Consider the following 20535-nt stretch of genomic DNA (forward strand, 5'->3'; position numbering starts at 1 on the left):
CTTCTCCTCCGGGAGAAACACCTTTTTCTGGACTGTGTCCAGAATCATCCCTAGGAACAGTAGACGTGTTGTTGGAATCAGCTGTGATTTTGGGATATTTAGAATCCACCCGTGCTGACGTAGCACTACCTGAGATAGTGCTACTCCGACCTCTAACTGTTCCCTGGACCTTGCCCTTATCAGGAGATCGTCCAAGTAAGGGATAATTAATACGCCTTTTCTTCGAAGAAGAATCATCATTTCGGCCATTACCTTGGTAAAGACCCGTGGTGCCGTGGACAATCCAAACGGCAGCGTCTGAAACTGATAATGACAGTTTTGTATCACAAACCTGAGGTACCCTTGGTGAGAAGGGTAGATTGGGACATGGAGATAAGCATCCTTGATGTCTAGAGATACCATATGGTCCCCTTCTTCCAGGTTCGCTATCACTGCTCTGAGTGACTCCATCTTGAATTTGAACCTTTTTATGTAAGTGTTCAAAGATTTTAGATTTAAAATTGGTCTCACCGAGCCGTCCGACTTCGGTACCACAAACAGCGTGGAATAATACCCCTTTACCTGTTGTAGGAGGGGTACCTTGATTATCACCTGCTGGGAATACAGCTTGTGAATAGCTTCCAATACTGCCTCCCTGTCGGAGGGAGACGTTGGTAGAGCAGACTTCAGGAACCGGCGAGGGGGAGACGTCTCGAATTCCAATTTGTACCCCTGTGATACTACCTGCAGGATCCAGGGGTCCACTTGCGAGTGAGCCCACTGCGCGCTGAAATTCTTGAGACGGCCCCCCACCGTGCCCGAGTCTGCTTGCAGAGCCCCAGCGTCATGCTGAGGACTTGGCAGAAGCGGGGGAGGGCTTCTGCTCCTGGGAAGAGGCTGCATGGTGCAGTCTTTTTCCCCTTCCTCTGCCCCGGGGCAGGAACGAGCGGCCTTTTTCCCTCTTGCCCTTATAGGGACGAAAGGACTGGGTTTGAAAAGACGGTGTCTTTTTCTGCTGAGAGGTGACCTGGGGTAAAAAGGTGGATTTTCCAGCCGTTGCTGTGGCCACCAGGTCCGATAGACCGACCCCAAATAACTCCTCCCCTTTATACGGCAATACTTCCATATGTCGTTTGGAATCTGCATCACCTGACCACTGTCGCGTCCATAACGTTCTTCTGGCAGAAATGGACATCGCACTTACTATAGATGCCAGGGTGCAAATATCCCTCTGTGCATCTCGCATATATAGTAATGCATCCTTTAAATGCTCTATAGTTAACAATATACTGTCCCTATCCAGGGTATCAATATTTTCAGTCAGGGAATCCGACCAAGCCACTCCAGCGCTGCACATCCAGGCTGAGGCGATCGCTGGTCGCAGTATAACACCGGTATGTGTGTATATACCTTTTAAGATATTTTCCAGCCTTCTATCAGCTGGTTCCTTGAGAGCGGCCGTGTCAGGAGACGGTAACGCCACTTGTTTTGATAAGCATGTGAGCGCCTTATCTACCCTAGGGGGTGTTTCCCAACGTGCCCTAACCTCTGGCGGGAAAGGGTATAGTGCCAATAATTTATTAGAAATCAGCAGTTTTTTATCGGGGGAAACCCACGCTTTATCACACACCTCATTTAATTCATCTGACTCAGGAAAAACCACTGGTAGTTTTTTCACACCCCACATAATACCCTTTTTTGTGGTACTTGTAGTGTCAGAAATGTGCAATGCCTCCTTCATTGCCGTGATCATGTAACGTGTGGCCCTACTGGACATTACGTTTGTCTCGTCACCGTCGACACTGGATTCAGTATCCGTGTCAGGGTCTGTGTCGACCATCTGAGGTAACGGGCGTTTTAGCGCCCCTGACGGTGTCTGAGACGCCTGAACAGGCACTAATTGATTTGTCGGCTGTCTCATGTCGTCAACAGTTTTTTGCAAAGTGCTGACATTGTCACGTAATTCTTTAATTACTACCATCCAGTCAGGTGTCGACTCCCTAGGGCAGCGGTGGCCAACCCGTGGCTCTTGAGCCACATGTGGCTCTTTCTTTACTCAAATGTGGCTCCCAACACTCAAAGTCACGTGACCACAACAGATACAGAAACCGCTGCACTCCAGCCAGACACGCAGCAACACTACAGGGACTGGAGGGAGCCAAATACTATAGGTGAGACATCCACTGGCAAATAGAGGACACATAAGGGGCTGCTGCAATCAGGGGCTTGGTGGCAACCTTTAGCCTTGGGGGCAGACTCAAGCAACCGGCCCCGTTTTTTATAGGGAATCTGCAGTCAAGTGGTCCTGGAACACTTATATTGCACTGGCCCAGGGGTCAAATGGCACCTTACCCCCCCTTCCCAGCCAGCCCCTGGGCACAAGTTGGGGGAACTGCAGTGACATATATGAGGGTGGACTGGAGTGACACAAGTCGGGGCTGGCTGAGTGACACAGGAGTGTTCTGGCAGGAGAGACAGGGAGCTGACTGTAGTGACATACTGTAGGAGGGTGCTGGCTGGGGTGACATATGTTAGAGCTGGTTGGAGTGACACATGGGGGAGCTGAAGTGTATTATGTGAATCTGGCTTTTTCAATATATTTTATATGGATTTGGCATTTTCAATTATTTTATGTGAAAGTGACTATTTCAATGTATTTTATGTTGGATCTGGCTTTAAAATGTTTCATATGCTGGATCTGTCTTTTTCAATGTGTTTTATACCAGGGGTGTGGCCTAACAGGCACAAGGTCACACCCCATTTTTGCACACGCGCCTTCGGCTCGCTGTCGGCTCTTTGACGTACCTAACAAGATTTTTTGGCTCTTTGTCTCTGCCTGGTTGGCCACCCCTGCCCTAGGGGGTGACATCACTAACACAGGCAATTGCTCTGCTTCCACATCATTTTCCTCCTCATACATGTCGACACAATCGTACCGACACCCAGCACACACACAGGGAATGCTCTGATAGAGGACAGGACCCCACTAGCCCTTTGGGGAGACAGAGGGAGAGTTTGCCAGCACACACCAGAGCGCTATATATATACAGGGATAACCTTATATAAGTGTTACTCCCTGTTATAGCTGCTGTATTTATATATTAGCTGCCAATAGTGCCCCCCTCTCTGTTTTACCCTGTTTCTGTAGTGCAGGACTGCAGGGGAGAGTCAGGGAGCCGTCCTTCCAGCGGAGCTGTGAAAGAAAATGGCGCTTGTGTGCTGAGGAGAAAGGCTCCGCCCCCTTCACGGCGGCCTTTTCTCCCGCTTTTTTCAGGAAACTGGCAAGGGATAAATGCATCCATATAGCCCAGGAGCTATATGTGATGCATTTTATTTAGCCATATAAGGTTTTTATATCATTTTTATTGCGTCTCAGGGCGCTCCCCCCCAGCGCCCTGCACCCTCAGTGACCGGAGTGTGAAGTGTGCTGAGAGCAATGGCGCACAGCTGCAGTGCTGTGCGCTACCTTATTTGAAGACAGGAACGTCTTCTGCCGCCGCTTTCTCCGGACCTCTTCGCTCTTCTGGCTCTGTAAGGGGGCCGGCGGCGCGGCTCCGGGACCCATCCAGGCTGAACCTGTGATCGTCCCTCTGGAGCTAATGTCCAGTAGCAAAGAAGCCCAATCCACTCTGCAGTCAGGTGAGTTCGCTTCTTCTCCCCTTAGTCCCACGATGCAGTGAGCCTGTTGCCAGCAGGACTCACTGAAAATAAAAAACCTATTTAAACTTTTACTTCTAAGCAGCTCAGGAGAGCCACCTAGCTTGCACCCTTCTCGTTCGGGCACAAAAATCTAACTGAGGCTTGGAGGAGGGTCATAGGGGGAGGAGCCAGTGCACACCAGCTAGTCTAAAAGCTTTTACTTTTTGTGCCCAGTCTCCTGCGGAGCCGCTGTTCCCCATGGTCCTTACGGAGTTCCCAGCATCCACTAGGACGTCAGAGAAAAAACTGTTTTGTGCAAGGGGGGTGACCTTGTTAAAAATGCACATGCCACAATGCCCATGATATATTATGCCGTAAAGTAAGGCTTCTAATTACTTTTAAACTACCTGCTCGTTGCCAGGGGTTTCATGCTTTCATGCTCTGGGTTCCATGCTTGTTGCCAGGGGTTTCATGCTCTGGGTTCCATGCTCGTTGCCAGGGGTGTGTAATGCTAGTTGCCAGGGTTTTTTATGCTCTGGGTTCCATGCTCATTGCCAGGGGTGTCATGGTATGGGAGTCATGCTCATTTATTTATTTAATACCAGTTATTTATATAGTGCACACATATTCCGCAGCGCTTTACAGAGAGTATTTGGCCATTCACATCAGTCCCTGCCCCAGTGGAACTTACAATCTATATTCCCTCATTGCCAAGTGTGTGTAATGCTCATTGTCAGAGGTGTATACTCATGGGCACCAGGCCGCCAGCATTGCTATTCTGCTCCCCCTCCTCCTGCCCATAGTACTCCACTTGGGGGGAGGAGTTTCATGAAATTACGCGGTTGCGCCATTTTGCAAAACTCCACCCCCGAGTGGAGTACTATGGGCGGGAGGAGGGGAAGCAGGATAGCAGCCAGCAGGTGCCGCAGTGGGCGCCCCGTGCAATCGAATGGCTCGCCCGCCAGTAGAAACGGCACTGTGCAGTTACTTTCTTCTTTTTTTTTCTTCCAAATCAGAATCAGGCCCTTAGTACCTACCATCTCTTCTCCCAACAACTAGCAAGTTATGATTGGCAATATGTTTTCTGTTGTTCACTCATTGTTTACTCATTAAAGTGGGCCCTAATGTAATAGCCTGCAAGTTTAAGGCAGCTGCAAGACTTAATCAATTTAGCGGCTACAGTAGGTTAGTTACCTTTTTATAAAATTGCAGCTTTAAATCTTGCGGCCAAATTATTGAAATCTTGCAGCTTCCTGGAACTCGCAGATCGCTACGTTAGGGTCCAAGTACACAAAAGTTGTAATTGTAAGAATACAGTAGAGAAAACTTCTTGCCGGTGGAATTAAAATTTTTATTTCCATGACAAAAGTTGACTTAAAAAGTGAGAGCACTTTTTAATTTACCAGAATATTTTTGTTAAACTCCCTGAATGTTAGAAATCATGGATTTTTATATCAGTCCTAAAGGGCCCTACACATTGAGCGATCCGCCGCCGAGCTGCCCGACCGCTGATACAGCAGACGGGCGACCCGGCGCCGGGGGGGGCAATGACGGGGGGAGTGAAGTTTCTTCACTCCCCCCGTCACCAGGCTTCATAGAAGTGCAGGCAAATATGGACGAGATCGTCCATATTGGCCTGCACGCACAGGCGACGGGGAACCAGCGATGAACGAGTGCGGGGCCGCCCATCGTTCATCGCTTGTGCCTCCACACTCAAAGATATGAACGGTATCTCGTTCATTAATGAATGAGATCGTTCATATCTTTCAGTCAGATCGCCCAGTGTGTAGGGCCCATTAGTACGTTTCTGACAATAAAATAAATGAAAGAAACCTGACTAGCATGATTACCAATGAAGCCATTACAGCTAGTATAGAATTTGCTGGGGCTGTAATCTGAATGCATATCTGGAGTGAACAATCTTGTAGATACATACCGTGGGCCCAACATCACCAACAGGTCCCCTCTCACCAGGATTGCCCATTATTCCGTGGATCCCTTGAATTCCCTGAACAGAATACAACGAACAAATCATACTTATTATAATAGGTGGCATTTATGAAACTGTTCCCCAGGTAAATGCAGTGGTAACCATGTGACAAGAATTTGACATTTTTCTCATACAGTTGAGAAAATGAAAGAAAAATAAATAGCTGATTGGTTGCAGTTGCTCACATACAGTATGTGAACAGTTTTCATATTTGCCCCCTTGTTTTATTTACCATGAGCCTCCCCTCCCATAGATTAAACATATATCATGGGTAAAGCAGAGCTCATCTCATTGCCTATGCAGGCAGAGCCAGACATACAGGTTTAGTTTAGGAAAAATAACAGCAGGCCAAAGACAGCTGTAAAAACAATTTCAAATACCTTATAAGTGCACCTGCTAATTATCATACAGGTACACCACCGATTTTCCGGCATCCTCGGTTCCAGTGCTGTGCCGGATTATCGATTTTGCCGGATTAACGGTGGAAACTAATTTTGCACCTTCAGAACATTTCTAGAGCAATAAATAGTAAAATATATGCTACAGTATAATATTAATTAATGAATAAACACAGTAGTGTATGCAAAACGGTTTATAAGCAAAACAGGTATCAGGCTCAGGCTCTGTGTTCTGCCCATGTGCGGTACTTGCTGTGACCTTGGACGCCATAACAGCCCCACTGATGCTTGCTGTGTCACCTGCAGTGTCCGTGGAAGCTGTACCCACTGACACTTGCGCGTATTGCGTGTTACGCCCATGCGCAGAAAATGTTCCGGATTAAAGGATGTCCCTAACCCCCTTTAATCCGGACAAATCAAAATTGTCTGGATTAAAAGAGGTTCCGGATCATCGGATGCCGGAAAATCGGTGGTGTACCTGTAGTAGGGACTGATTCTAAGTTGGATGCATCTCTGAGCACGGAAGCAAAGGCAAGTTTTTGCATATAGCACATGCACAGGAGCAAATTTACACATTTATGTGCACCTTCGTCCTATTAAATCAGGAGGAACTAGTCTTTCTGTGAGCTTAAGCATTTTGGGGCAGGAACAGGGTGACAACAATGTGATCGCACATAACCGCCATGCCAATGCAAGGTCTCTCTGCACCCTTCAGCCTCGCGCCCCCTAACCGGCAAACCCCTGCAAACATTTTTTACTTTGTTCACAATATATTTCACTTTAAAAGTCCTTGAGTGCTGTCCATTCTTTATATACTGTATAATACTGTAAATGGGGTCCGGTGGGGATATTTAATTGGGGTTCGGTACTGGATGCCACGGTCAAAATACCAATAGTGGCATCTCGACCACCATAATACCATCATTTTGAATGAAATGAATTAACCTTACACTAACTCTCCCTCCCTGCAGCCTAACCCTAACTTTCCCCAGCATGCTAAAATTCAGAATGCCGACTGTCGGGATTCCGGTGTCAGCATTCTAAATGCTGGGATGCCAACATCTCTTTATTTGCATGTGTATACATACTGTACATATGCACAGACATACATACATTTGTATGCTCCTTATGGTGTTTTATTCCCCCATCTGTAAGTTCATTACTGACCCACATATAGAAAAATCCTTCAGTTTTTTTGCTGGATGAATTCAGTGGTGCTCTCCAGTGGTCGGCGCCCTTAGGCAGCCACCTAAAGCTGCCTAATGGTAGAGCCGGCCCTGCCGCCATGACTTGTGCAAGTGACATGATAGTTGTGTCATGGGCCTGTACCATAAGTTCAGTGCGATTCTGAGGCCTGTGCATAGGGAAGGGAAGCCGGGTTCTTACAGATGTCTTGCACTAAGCAAGCAGAGACAAGGATGATGGTTGCAGCATAAAACCTATGGTCAGCATGGGGTTTTGCTTGCAACGCACAAACCCCCGCAGAAACTGCCCCCTACTATAGTCACTTTGTGTGCAACTCCTAATCAGGGATGAATGACCTCCCATTAGTGGATTTCTGAGGCATGAGTCACAATTAATTCATAGGGTGCAGTCTCAAGAATATTGTCTATTGGTCAAGGTGTTTGGTCTAGGATGACGCGATCCAAACCTGCAAACCTCCCACTTCAGACGGGAAGTGGGTGGCACTGATGTCTCTACATTACTTTTACAGGGTGTGGTATGGTATGCCGGCGGCCAGGCTCCCGGCGACCAGCATACCGGCACCGGAAGCCCAACCGCCGGCATACAGACAGCATAGCGAGCGCAAATGAGCCCCTTGCGGGCTCGCTGCGGGCACGGTGGTGCGCTACACGCGCCACGCTATTTATATTCCCTCCAGGGGGGGCGTGGACCCCCACGAGTGAGAGAAAAACTGTCGGTATGCCGGCTGTCGGGATTCCGGTGCTGGTATACTGTGCGCCAGGATCCCAACAGTCAGCAACCTGAAGACCACCCCTTTTACATACTGTACTCTGCTTTTAAATATGAAGAGGAGATATGTGTATCTGGCACTGTGGAGGCATATGTATATCTGTCACTATTGGTGGCATATGTGTATCTGGCACTGCACTACTAAGGGCATATTTGCATCTGGCCCCCATATGTGTATCACACACCCATATTCGTACACATTACCACTAAGAAATTTTCCCTACTTGCACCACTGCATTAAAGTAAATGTTTTCTTCATGATACTTGACAGCTCTTTGGTTATACTTTATTATTGTTTTTTCTAAAAAAAAATCTTTTAAAATTGCATATAAGAGTCTTTCTTTTTCTTGCGGCCCACACCAGACTTATGGGGCCCACACACGCAGAGCCGGCCCTAACCAATATATTGCCTTAGCAAGATTTTGGCTGGTGCCCCCTAGCACCACCACTAGTTCTGCCTCTGACCCTATGCCCCTTTCCCCTCACCTATAGCAGTCCTCATTTTGGTGTTCCTACCCCCTATATTTTAAATAGGAACAGTGCGAACATTCGGCGCACAGCTCAAAAAGGGGTGCGTTCTTGCTGGGAAGGGGTATGGCCACACAATAGTACCCCCAATTCAAATTATGCCACACAGTAGTGAACCTTTATTCACATTTTATCATGCGATAGTGACCCTTATTCACGTTACATCCCACAGTAGTACCACTTTACCTTATATATGTTACTCCTCACATTACTGCCCCTTATTCATATTATATCACATTGAATTGCTCAGTAGTGCCCTTTCTATGTTACACCACACAGTAGAGCACCTTATACACATAATGCCGCACATTAGTAATGCTTCTTTACACATAATACCACACAGTAATGCCCCTTACACATGACACACATTGTTATGTCCTTACAAACATAATGCACCTTACATATTATGCCTTACATATAATGCCCTTATACACATAATGTCCCTTACATATATGCCGCACATTATTAATGACCTTAAACACATAATGACACACATAAGTCCCTTTCACATATGCCTCACATTATTAGTGCATTTATACACGACACACATAATGCCTCTTACACATATGCTGAACACTACTGCTCAACCAACCCACCCACACACAGCACTCACATGGCCGCTAACACTGTGACCTCTGCCTCTGCTTGAATACAGATGTCTCCACATTCATCTTGCCTCAATACGCCATGCAGCAGGAGATGCCTGGCGTGAGTAAGCTGACAGCTTTACTAACATTGGGCACCTTTTTTTGATGAAAATGCATGTTATTTGCATTATTGTTGGCTAGGCTGCACAAACAGCTTCTGCTGATTAAAATGATATGTGGCATGCCTATATTCTGTGTGCGACTGTGGCTGTATCTACATATGAAATATACAGCCGCAGTCACACACAGAATATAGGCATGTCGCATATAATTTTAATGAGCAGAAGCTGCTTGTGCCCTTAGGCATACCAAATGCCCTAGGAATTTGCCTAGTTTGCCTATGCCTAGGACCGGCTCTGCGAGGAGGATCAAAGCTGTACATACTAAAGGGGGGTACACACTAGAGATGTGTACTGAGCAATCTATCATAGACCGCTCAGCACACAACTCTCACCCCACTCAGCGCGATGTGTGCTGAGCGAGGGTGGGGGATGGGGGGCCGCTCACTTCACACAGCTCTGAAGTGAGCGACCTGCTAGATTGAGCCTGTATGCAGGCTCAATCTAGCACCGTCGATAGTGAAGCGCGCTATCGCTGGGGGGCATACACACGAGAGATCCGTGCTTAATTTCTAAGCAATCTAGTCAGATTGCTCAGATTTTAAGCACGGATCTCTCCGTGTGTACCCGCCTTTAATTACGGGATCTATTTACTAAGCATTAGCGAGAGATAAAGAGGAGTGAGATAAAGGGGCAGATTTAACAATGAGTGATATTCTTGTTATCACTCGTTACAAATGATAAATGGTATACCAGCCAATCAGCACCTTACTCATTTTTCAAAGACAGTGAGGAGCTGATTGGCTGGAGCACTATATGTAATTTGTAACGACTGATAGAAAGGACATCACTCTTTGTTAAATCTGCCCCATAGTACAAACCAATTAGCTCCTAAATGCCATGATATAGGCTGTGTTTGAAAAATGTCAGGAACTGGTTGGTTGGTACTTTATTTCTCTCCAAGCCTTAGTAAACAGATCCCTATTTCCTATTGTCGCAAATCCCTTACATTTAAACCTACAATACACTGTAAAAATAAAATAAGAACTGACGATATGTCTGTGTATAGACAGCATGACTAATAAGAGGTCTGTTATGGATAGGTAAAATCTCCCCATAATCACAACCTAGTTAAAATTAGGGATGAGCGGGTTCGGATCTCAAAGATCCGAACCCCCCCGAACTTCACAATCCGAGCCGGGAACAGAGTCTGGTTTGGGACTTCACACCAGACTCAGATCCCAGAAAGAGGCAAAATGTCATCATCCCGCTGTTGGATTCTCGCAGGTTTTGGATTCTATATAAGGAGCCGCGCATCGCCACCATTTTCACTCCGGACTTGGAGAGTGAGGGAGAAAGACCTCTGTCTGTGGGTGGTGGCGTACAGGGATGCTGCTGTCCTGTGCTCTTCTGGGGTAGTGTACTGTGCTGGTGTGCTATGCTGTTAGGGGTGCTGCTGTCCTGTGCTGCTCTAGGGTGGTGTACTGTGCTGTTATGGGTGCTGCTGTCTTGTGCTATTCTAGGGTGGTGTAGTGTGCTGTGCTGTTCTGGGGTGGTGTCCTGTGCTGTTAGGGTGGCTGCTGTCCTGTACTGTACAAGGTTGCTGTTATAGGGTGTCCTGTGCCGTTTGGGTGCTGTACAGGTGTGCTGCAGTCCTGTACTGTACAGGGGCACTGTTCTGTGTGCTGTAAAAATTCAGGTGTGCTGTGTCCCTGTCCTGTATGCTGTGAAAATACAGGGGTGTTGTGTCCCTGTCCTGTATTCTGTAAAAATACAGGTGTGTTGTAAAAATACAGGGGTGCTGGCCCTGCCCTGTATGCTGTAAAAATACAGGGGTGTTGTAAAAATAAAAGAACACTGGCTCTGTCCTGTATGCTGTAAAAATACAGTGGTGTTGTAAAAATAAAATAAAACACTGGCCCTGTCCTGTATGCTTTAAAAATACAGAGGTGTTATAAAAATGCAGGGGTGCTGTAAAAATAAAGGGACACTGGCCCTGTCCTGTATACTGTAAAAATACAGGGGTGTTGTAAAAATACAGGGGTGCTGGCTCTGTCCTGTATGCTGTAAAAATACAGGGGTGTTGTAAAAATAAAGGAACACTGGCCCTATCCTGTAAAAAAATATAGTGGTGTTGTAAAAATAAAGGAACACTGGCCCTAGTCCTGTATGCTGTAAAATTACTGGGATGTTGTAAAAATACAGGGGTGCTGGCCCTGTCCTGTTTGCTGTAAAAATACAAAGGTGCCGGCCATGTCCTGTATGCTGCAAAAAACAGGGGTGTTTTAAAAATTCTGGGGTGCTGGCCCTGTCCTGTGTGCTGTAAAAATACAGGGGTGTTGTAAAAATAAAGGAACACTGGCCCTGTCCTGTATCCTGTAAAAATACAGGGGTGCTGTAAAAATAAAGGAACACTGGCCCTGTCGTGTATGCTGTAAAAAAAAATACAGGTGCGTTGTGAAAACACAGGGGTGCTGGTCCTGTCCTGTATGCTGTAAAAATACAGGGGTGTTGTAAAAATAAAGGAACACTGGCCCTGTCCTGTATGCTGTAAAAATACAGGGTTGTTGTAAATATAAAGGGGCACTGTTCTGTTTGCTGTAAAAATAAAGGGGCACTGTTCTGTGTGCTGTAATAATAAAGGGGTGCCGTCTTGTGAAATGGAGAACAAAATTATGGAGGAAAAAATAGTGGAAGATCAGGAACCACTTCCAGTTCCTAGTACTAGTACTGAAATTGCTGCTGCCACCAGTCATGACACTGACAATGCAATTCCATCAACGTCATCTGCTAAGGCCGATGCCCAATGTCATTAAGGGCATGTAAAATCCAAGAAGCAAAAATTAATAACCAAAAAAAAAGAAATCATCTGATGAGAAATGTAAAATTGGCAATATGCCAGTCACAACACGAAGTAGCAAGGAAAGGCTAAGGCTTTGGCATGACTGGTGGTTCAGCTTCTCATTAAGATGGAAGCCCTTCTCCCTCTCAAAAAATAAATAAAATAAAGCTTTTTAAAGCACAGGAACAAACAACTATGCGTTCAGATTTAGAGATATCACAAATCCCCAAGGAGAGTCCAAGTGTGTCCGCAGTTGCGATGTCTAGGCCTGACCTTCCCAAGACTGTATGGGAAGAGGAGGCTCCTACAACCATTTGCACGCCCTCTGCAAGTGCTGGGAAGAGCACTGCCAGTCCAGTTGCCGATACTGAGATTGAGGATGTCACTGTAGAAGTACACCAGGATGAGGAGGATATTGGTGTAGCTGGCGCTGAGGAAGTTGACAATGAGGATTCTGATGATGATGTGGTTTGTTTGAATAAGCCACCAGTGGAGACAGATTTCCGTGTTGTGCAAGGTTCTCCAACCCTCGAACTTGCCACACGTGAAGTCAGTTCAGACACTGCCAGCTTGAGTCAGGTTATTCCCCTCATCAGGCTTTTGCAGAAGCAGCTGGATAAATTGAAGGAGGAGCTAAGACGGAGCAATTCTGCTAAGTTTGTGGGACTTGTCAATGGAGCCCTTCATTCGCTTTACCAGAATTCAAGGGTGGTCAATCTGTTGAAATCAGATCACTACATTTTGGCCACCATGCGCGATCCTAGGTTTAAAGTATGTTGTATCTCGCTTTCTGGTGGTCACAAGTCTGCAGAGGTGCAAAGACCCGCTGGTAATAAAATTGTCAGATCAAGCGGAACGTGACACGTCAACAGCTCCTCCTTTATTTTCTCTTGCAATTGGGGCTGCGAGGAAAAGCATTAAATCTCCTAGCCAACCTGCTGGCGGTGATGCAGGGCAGTCAGGAGCAAGTGTTGACATCTGGTCTGGACTGAAGGAGCTGCCAACAATTACTGACATGTCTACTGTCACTGCATATGATGCTGTCACCATTGAAAGAATGGTGGAGGATTATATCGGAGACAGCATCCAAGAAGGCATATAAGGCCGTATGTATACTGGCAGGAAAAAGAGGCAATTTGGAGGCCCTTGCACAAACTGGCTTTATTTTCATAAAGTGCCTCCCCACCCCCCTTCAGTGTGTACTCTGAAAGAGTGTTTAATGCAGCTGGTAACCTTGTCAGTGATCACCGTAGGAGGTTACTACCACAAAATGTGGAGAAGACGATGTTCATCAAAATGAATTATAAATTCCTCCAGGAAGGCCTTTACCAGCAATTGCCTCCAGAAAGTACACAGGGACCTGTGATGGTGGATTCCAGCGGCTCCAAATTAATACTATGAGGATGTAAACACTGAAAGTGGTGAGGAATCTGAGGATGAGGATGAGGACGACATCTTGCCTCTGTAGAGCCAGTTTGTGCAAGGAGAGATTCATTGTTTGTTTGTTTTCAGCCACAGTCATGTGGAAGACCCTGTCGCTGAAATGAGTGGTGTGCATGTCCTGTTTATACAACATAAGGGTGGGAGGGAAGACAATTCCATGTTGCACCTCTTTTTTTTTTCTTTGCATTATGTGCACTTTGGGGCCTAGTTTTTAAAACTGCCATCCTGTCTGCCACTGCAGTGCCACTCCTAGATGGGCCACGTGTTTGTGCCGCCCACTTGTGTCATTTAACTTAATTATCCAGCTACCTCGGTGCAACCTTTTGGCCTAAAAACTATTTTGTGAGGTGTTCAGAATAGACTGGAAATGAGTGGAAATGAATATTATTGAGGTTAATAACACTGTAGGAACAAAACAAAAAAAAATGTCTGTGATTTTAGCTGTTATGTTTTTTTCAAAAAAATCCAGATCCAAAATCAAAACCCGAAAGGGTGGTTTTGGAAAAAACCAATCCAGATCCAAAACACGAATGGAGATCCAGATTCAAAACCAAAACACAAAATCCAAAAAGTGCCAAGTGCACATCTTTAGTTAAAATATTTTAATTTCTAATAAGCTCCTGACATGGACACATCTTTTAGCTATTTTTTTTTTTTATTAATGGACCATATTAATAACTTACCCAGTTTTGCACCAATAAGTTTAATCTTTTATTGTCGCATATTGCAGCGATTAGAAAAGTTTTATAAGATACTTACTGAATAAGTATAATCGTATTGTATTAAATGTATGAATACTTGTTCTAAGCTATGAATAAAGTTTCTAAAAAAAAAAAGAGGAAAGTTTTATTGAGGCAATTTACCAATACTCTCTTGCCAGAAAAAATAAGAGTAAGATGTAAAGAGTAGACATAGGTTACGTTATGACTTAATATTTGGGATTCAACCTAAAGAGAGAGAGAAGAGAGCAGGGTTGATCCCAGACGAGGGGCCAGCCCACAGTAAATAGCCACACACTGTAGGGGCTGGAGCTGGATGCAGGGTGAAGGAGAGCCCTGAAGTGGGCAGAGAAGGGGCTGTGGGAACAGAGGAGGTTGAGCAGACGGAAAGGGGGATCATCTCTATAACACTGCCCATGGTAAGCCTACATGGCGACTGATCTGCCCCTACGACCCAGTACATTAACTGGCGCCTCTCAACTATTTGGGGGGGAAGGGGAGGGGCGGCCATGCAAGCCGCCCCCTTGTCCCAAAAAATGATTTATTTATTTATTTATTCTCATAGAGTGCAGGAAATTCCGTTGTGCTTTAAATAATCTGTGGAAATGTAATAAGCTATAAATATAATATAACTTTCCTTGTAATTTTATCAAATAAATATAATGAGTTTCAATTTGAAAGTTTGAAAAAACAACAAAAATGATCAATTATAAAACAGTGTCCCCCCTGCGAATTGTAAATTTGCACCTTAACATACTTCACGAAGGGGGAGCAGGACACAATGGCTGGGACAGAACACAGGGGGAGGGGTGAAACAGTGAGAGAACACGGGTGGGGGGGGGGAAATAGTGACAGAACTTGGAGGGTGGTAGAGTGACAGAAAGAGGGGGGGGTGAAATAGTGAAAGAACACAGCGGGGTGTAACAGCGACAAAACACAGGGGGGGTGAAATAGTGACAGAACATGGGGCGGTGGAATAGAGACAGAACACGGGGGCAGTGGAATAGTGACAGAACATGGGGGCAGTGGAATAGTGACAGAACACGGGGGCAGTGGAATAGTGACAGAACACGGGGGCGGTGGAAAAGTGACAGAACACGGGGGCGGTGGAATAGTGACAGAACACGGGGGCGGTGGAATAGTGACAGAACACTGGGGCGTTTGAAATAGTGACAGACCACAGAATCTACTGATGACACAGCCTCAGTGGTTATGCTAACCATTGCACCCCCGTGCCTTCCCCCAGCCCAGCGACCTGAAGCTCAAAGCTGCATTCACCCACTCGGGATTCTTGACTTACTGGCTCCGCCACTGCCTGACTCACTGTGGCCGGGGAGAGCGTGCTTCTTCTTCTGCGCTGCTGATGAGGGACTTTGGGGGTTTCACGATGGCCGTCAAGGTGCATGACGTGGGTGGCCGCAGCAGCAATATGAGGCGCTGCGAGGCGTAAGGGGGTGAAGCTTACCAGCATACCGAACTCTCCAGGAGGAGAGGAGAGGGGGGGCTTGCTGAAACCTGGGCTGCTCAACGTTAAGTGCCGGAGAGGAGCTTCAACTTTGAATGCACACAGCTGCTGGCGTACCGCACTCTGGAGGGAGAAGAGGGGAGGGGGCTTGCTGAAGCCTGGGCCGCTCCACTGTAGTTCCGGAGAGAACTGGAGCTGCACTTCAGATATCCACATAGCTGCCGGCGACACTGTATGTCATACATGCGCAGTGACAGCCGGCAGCATCAGTCATGCAAGGACCCACACATCAGCGAGGATGCAAAGCAGGGAGAGCTCCTCTCCAGCATGGCGCCTACCTGCTCTGCATCCCTTTACTTTGTCACAATTCAAAGCTTCTGACCAACAGCAGTCACTATTGGTTCAGTAACACTTTTTGCCTAGACTATGTAAAACAGCAATTTTCTGATGTTAGCCACTCTTCTTAATTTACACCTAATCCCCTACTCTTTGTAGCAACCTCTTCACTGCTTTCCAATAATCAATAGAGACTTCAAAGAGTAACTCCGCAGTGCCCCTGGGCTGGAACTATTTATACAGAATTGTGGAAGGAACATGAAAGAAGAAGAAAGACTTGAATTACGATCTACCTGAAAGCTATCAACAAAGCTTTTGTAATATTGATGCTTGAGGATCACCTACAACTACATTGGCTTGATTAAATAATCATATAAGGATCTTTCTTTCTGGCTGCATGCTACAAACAAACGACGATTGCTGTAATTAACTTTTCTGTCAATAAAAACCATTGCAAGAGGGGACAGATTTGGCACTGTCAGAGTGATTGCGAAAACGGTCTCATCATTCCAGAAGTGTTTTACATGAGATGGGGGCTCGTGTGCAGCAACCCCCTGACGTGTTTGGGGGCGGCACTTGGATGCTTGTGTTGGTACTGCCAGCCCAAAAAGTGCCAGTAATTGCAAAATACTTCCACTGTACTGTACCATGTGCCATCTTGAATGTAGTGTAAATGGGTAGGACATGCACATACTGCCCCTGTAAGCCGTCCTACTATGTATACATACTGTAATTAAAATAATAAAATGTCATAGATAGTGGCTCTTTCTTTATTATTCTATTAAACTGGCTATCCTAATGAGGGTTTATAACAAATCAATTAAAATAATCAAATTAGGCAGGCGGGGGGTGGCTGTTACTGTTGTGCCTAGGGGCGCCCTCACACCTAAATCCGCCCCTGTTTCCTACTGAAGTCCAGCACAAAAGAGAACACATGCATTACATACTACACAATGACATAAATTCCTGCCCAAATGAGTTAAAATCTAATAATATATAAAGCAAAGATAATTATTGTTGTTGTGGAAAGAGCGCATGGCTGCAGTAAATATTATTAAAGAATATATAGTGCAGACTTTAGTGGTCCTTTATATGTGATCTTATAAAAAAAATGAACATGTTAGGATCAGTAAGACATGAAATACTAACTTTAAATGGTAAATGGTATATACTTACCCGTGGTCCAGGTGGTCCGGGAATCCCTGCTGTCCCCTCTAATCCTCGTATGCCCTGGAAACACATATTGGTCATACCATACAGTACAGTATACTCAGCAGCAGCAGCAAATGGGTATCCATTCACATGGTCGACCATGTTATAGTCGACAGTCATTAGGTCGTGGGCCATGCGAGGGGACGCGGTGCACTAATTGGGGTTCCCAGTCACTTTACGCAAAAAACAACACCCAAAAAAGTTTAAAAAAAACTCATGTTGGCCTTTTCATATGTCGACCTTTCACGTGTCGACCATTTTCATGTGTCGACCATGTGTCCATGTCAATGTCGACCAATAGTGGTCGACCTAATGACTGTCGACCATAACATGGTCGACCAATCATACCGGAACCCAGCAAATGGGTGTCTGTGTCATTCATACAGATTGTGGACAGGATAGAGTTAATGCTGCATAATAAGGTCTCTGTCCTGCTACAAGTCCGCACAACATGTTCACGACTATTAACGTTCTATCCAAATTAGAGAAGAAAAGTGATTTATTGACAAGCTGGGTATAGTCTCTGCAGTAAGCAAATTCCAAGTGAATATTAAAAGGTCACATTTTTATGAAAAGCCTCATAATGAGCTCTCAAGGAGATGGCTGCAGAGCTGCTTGTGCTGACAATTTGGCATTCTGTGAGCAGAGAGATTCCAAATGACTGAACATTTCATGGCAGGACACAGCAATACTGCAGTATCATTTCTCTTTCTGTGTGGCACTCTGTGATAAGGTGGTGGGATGATCGCACATGGGTTTACTATACTTTACCATCTAACTACACAATAAAAAAAATAAAGGGGTGTAGCAGGCTCCTCCAAAGCCAGTCTGTGATGGGACATGCTTTAGTGCACAAGAACGTACAGGCTAATTCCCCATAATTTAATTGTACCTACACAAATTGACAAGAATATTACACCAGAAGTCATTTACCTGCTGTTCTATCTAAGTAACGGTTGATGCCCTTCCCTACTGCTCCTGGTTGCCAGTGACAACTCTAGACAGCAATCAGGGAAGTGGAAATTATGCTTGTCCCCTCTACTCAATATGACGTGGTGGTGACTGCCTGTCCCAGAGTATTGCTGGAATTCATGCTGGATCTGTCCGTCATTGCTTGTGATGTGTATGGTAATGTGCTTGTTATATTATTTAGATCATTTCTTACAGGTGTTGCACGAGTCCCTCTCTTGTAGCACCACACAGCAGTCAGTGCATCTGCTGCCCCCCATATCTTTGCCCAGCATGATTCATTGATGTAGAATAAAAGCTGTAAGCACAGGGTGCTCAACTGTTTTTGTACCAGTGTCTCCTATATCTTCTGCTGCTGTACACCTTTAGTAAATACTTCCAGTGTCGGACTGGGGCATAAAGGGCCCACCGGGGAATGCAGTGGTAGGGGCCCATGTTTAGGGGTGTGGTTAGTCTCCAGAGGGGGTGTGGCCAGCCGTTACATTGGTTTGCCTAACCATTAGTGAGTGCATGGGCTGGGCCCCTTGACAAATATATAAATACTGCTAGTGCGTGCATGATAATGTACCAGATAAATATTGGCAATGCACTGTAGAGAATACATCATAGTCCTATGCAGTATAATGTAACATATGTATAATGTATAATTAAAGAACACAGTCTAGAACCTGATCCCTAGAGGAGGAGGAGGGGGGCCCCCAAGCAGTGGGGCCCACCAGTGGTTACCCCTGTACCCCTGTGGGCCAGTCCGACCCTAAATACTTCTGATGCTGAGAAATGCAGCAATTTTCTGAGGATTTAATGCATTTTTTGGGCTTAATTAATTTGAGGGTTGGGCAAATATTCATGAGGCACTGCAGCACAAGGTCCCTGCCTAATGTCACTGGTACACAGTGAATGGATAGACTGTAGTTTAATTAATATTAGCCAAGGCCTAACTAATACATGGTTCACGGTTACGCCGATGTAAGATATTTATTTACAACACTGCAGAGTGCAGATTGAAAAATAATAACGTAAATTAATTAACAGGATTTCGTTCAATACCATTAACTTATAGAATATATATATATATATATATTTATTTATTTCAATGATATTGATCACCTATATGTGTATGTGTGTGTATATACATATATAGGGGTGTGATATCCTGCAAACGTGAGGGTATCACTTTTGCTGATACCCCCTAGTGATCTGCTGTTGATGTGGAGGATTGTAGCAGGATTGTGTTCAGGGCTACATTTCTCTGAGTGCTCTGGAAGAGAGAGAAGGTCAGAGGCATGCACAGTAGACCCAAGGCGAGGAAACATCAGATGGCTGAAGAGGAGAAGTAAAGAGGGCGGTCTGAGAGGAAGAAGAGTGTGGACAGCAGAGTTTGGTGTAGTGTACAGCTGCTGAGGTATGTTTGGTGCAAGAGTAGTTGGTGTCAGACTGCAGAGGAGCAGAGACATATTTTTATCCATACAGCCTCTGAGTTGCAGTTGAGAGGTCTGGAGTTCCCTTAGCAGAACATTCCTGCTGCATAGACCTGGAGAAGGGTGTAAATCCAGAAGATATCTTACCGCACAGCATTGCATTGCAATATGCGATTCCTATCGGCTGGATGTATCATCCAGCACATGCAGGGACAAGGGCTCCGAAAGGAGTCGGTCCCTACGTTGTGCCGAACAGGCTGTCCGGGCCTCTGCAGATGCGCAGTATTGTTCCTTTGAGTTATTTTTTTTTTTCCCCTGTTGTTCATTACTTCAGCTCTTGGTTGCATCTATGGTGTGCAGAAGAGATACACATTTTAAACTTTGTGTTTCAGTTTTATTTTGTACCAGGTGTGTTATTCTTTCCACTCCAGTTTTTAAAGATGTCTAGAATTCCTCTAAAAATGGTTTAATTTTATAGTGGTAATTGCATCTGAATGCTATAGAAACAGGGGGTAGTAGGTGTCGTGGCCTGAGTCAACTAAGCAATTCTGCAGGGTTTGACTGAGCAGTGGTGAACCACTGATATGGCCTTGTGATGTTGGACTTTGAGGCAGCATTGGGTGCATGGTTGCAGGCAGTGGGAAGGACTGTCCACCAGCTGCAAAGCATAGATGCTTCTGACATCAATGCTGTGCTGCTGGTAGGAGAAAGAGAGAAGTGAGCAGCATCTGGTGGCTCCATGTCTGCTGGGGCTGGCTCAGTGGGTGGAGGGGACACAAGTAACATGTCTATGGTAAGCACCTGGCTGTGCACCTCTCGCTGACGCACTCTGCCAATCCCCATCACCCACTGCGTCTCCCTGTCACTCACTGCCCTCCCCTTTCTTGCCTCTCCTTTGGGGTACACTGTGCACTATC

At 45.7% G+C, this 20535-nt stretch overlaps 1 protein-coding gene across 7 annotated transcripts in view; it reads right to left on the reverse strand.

Annotated features, from left to right (window-relative positions):
- The window catches only part of COL20A1 (collagen type XX alpha 1 chain), a 295073-nt gene that overhangs the window by 80831 nt on the left and 193707 nt on the right, over window positions 1-20535 (reverse strand). For 6 of the 7 annotated variants that reach the window (XM_063959233.1, XM_063959236.1, XM_063959237.1 and 3 more), the window contains 2 exons: window positions 17196-17249; window positions 5555-5626 (listed from right to left, as the gene is read on the reverse strand). In XM_063959233.1, the coding sequence (XP_063815303.1) occupies window positions 5555-5626; window positions 17196-17249 (126 nt within the window). The remainder of the gene's footprint in view (window positions 1-5554; window positions 5627-17195; window positions 17250-20535) is intronic. The other variant, XM_063959238.1, reaches the window with a different exon arrangement.

Source organism: Pseudophryne corroboree, chromosome 3 (genome assembly GCF_028390025.1).
Source record: "Pseudophryne corroboree isolate aPseCor3 chromosome 3, aPseCor3.hap2, whole genome shotgun sequence".
Taxonomy (NCBI): domain Eukaryota; kingdom Metazoa; phylum Chordata; class Amphibia; order Anura; family Myobatrachidae; genus Pseudophryne; species Pseudophryne corroboree.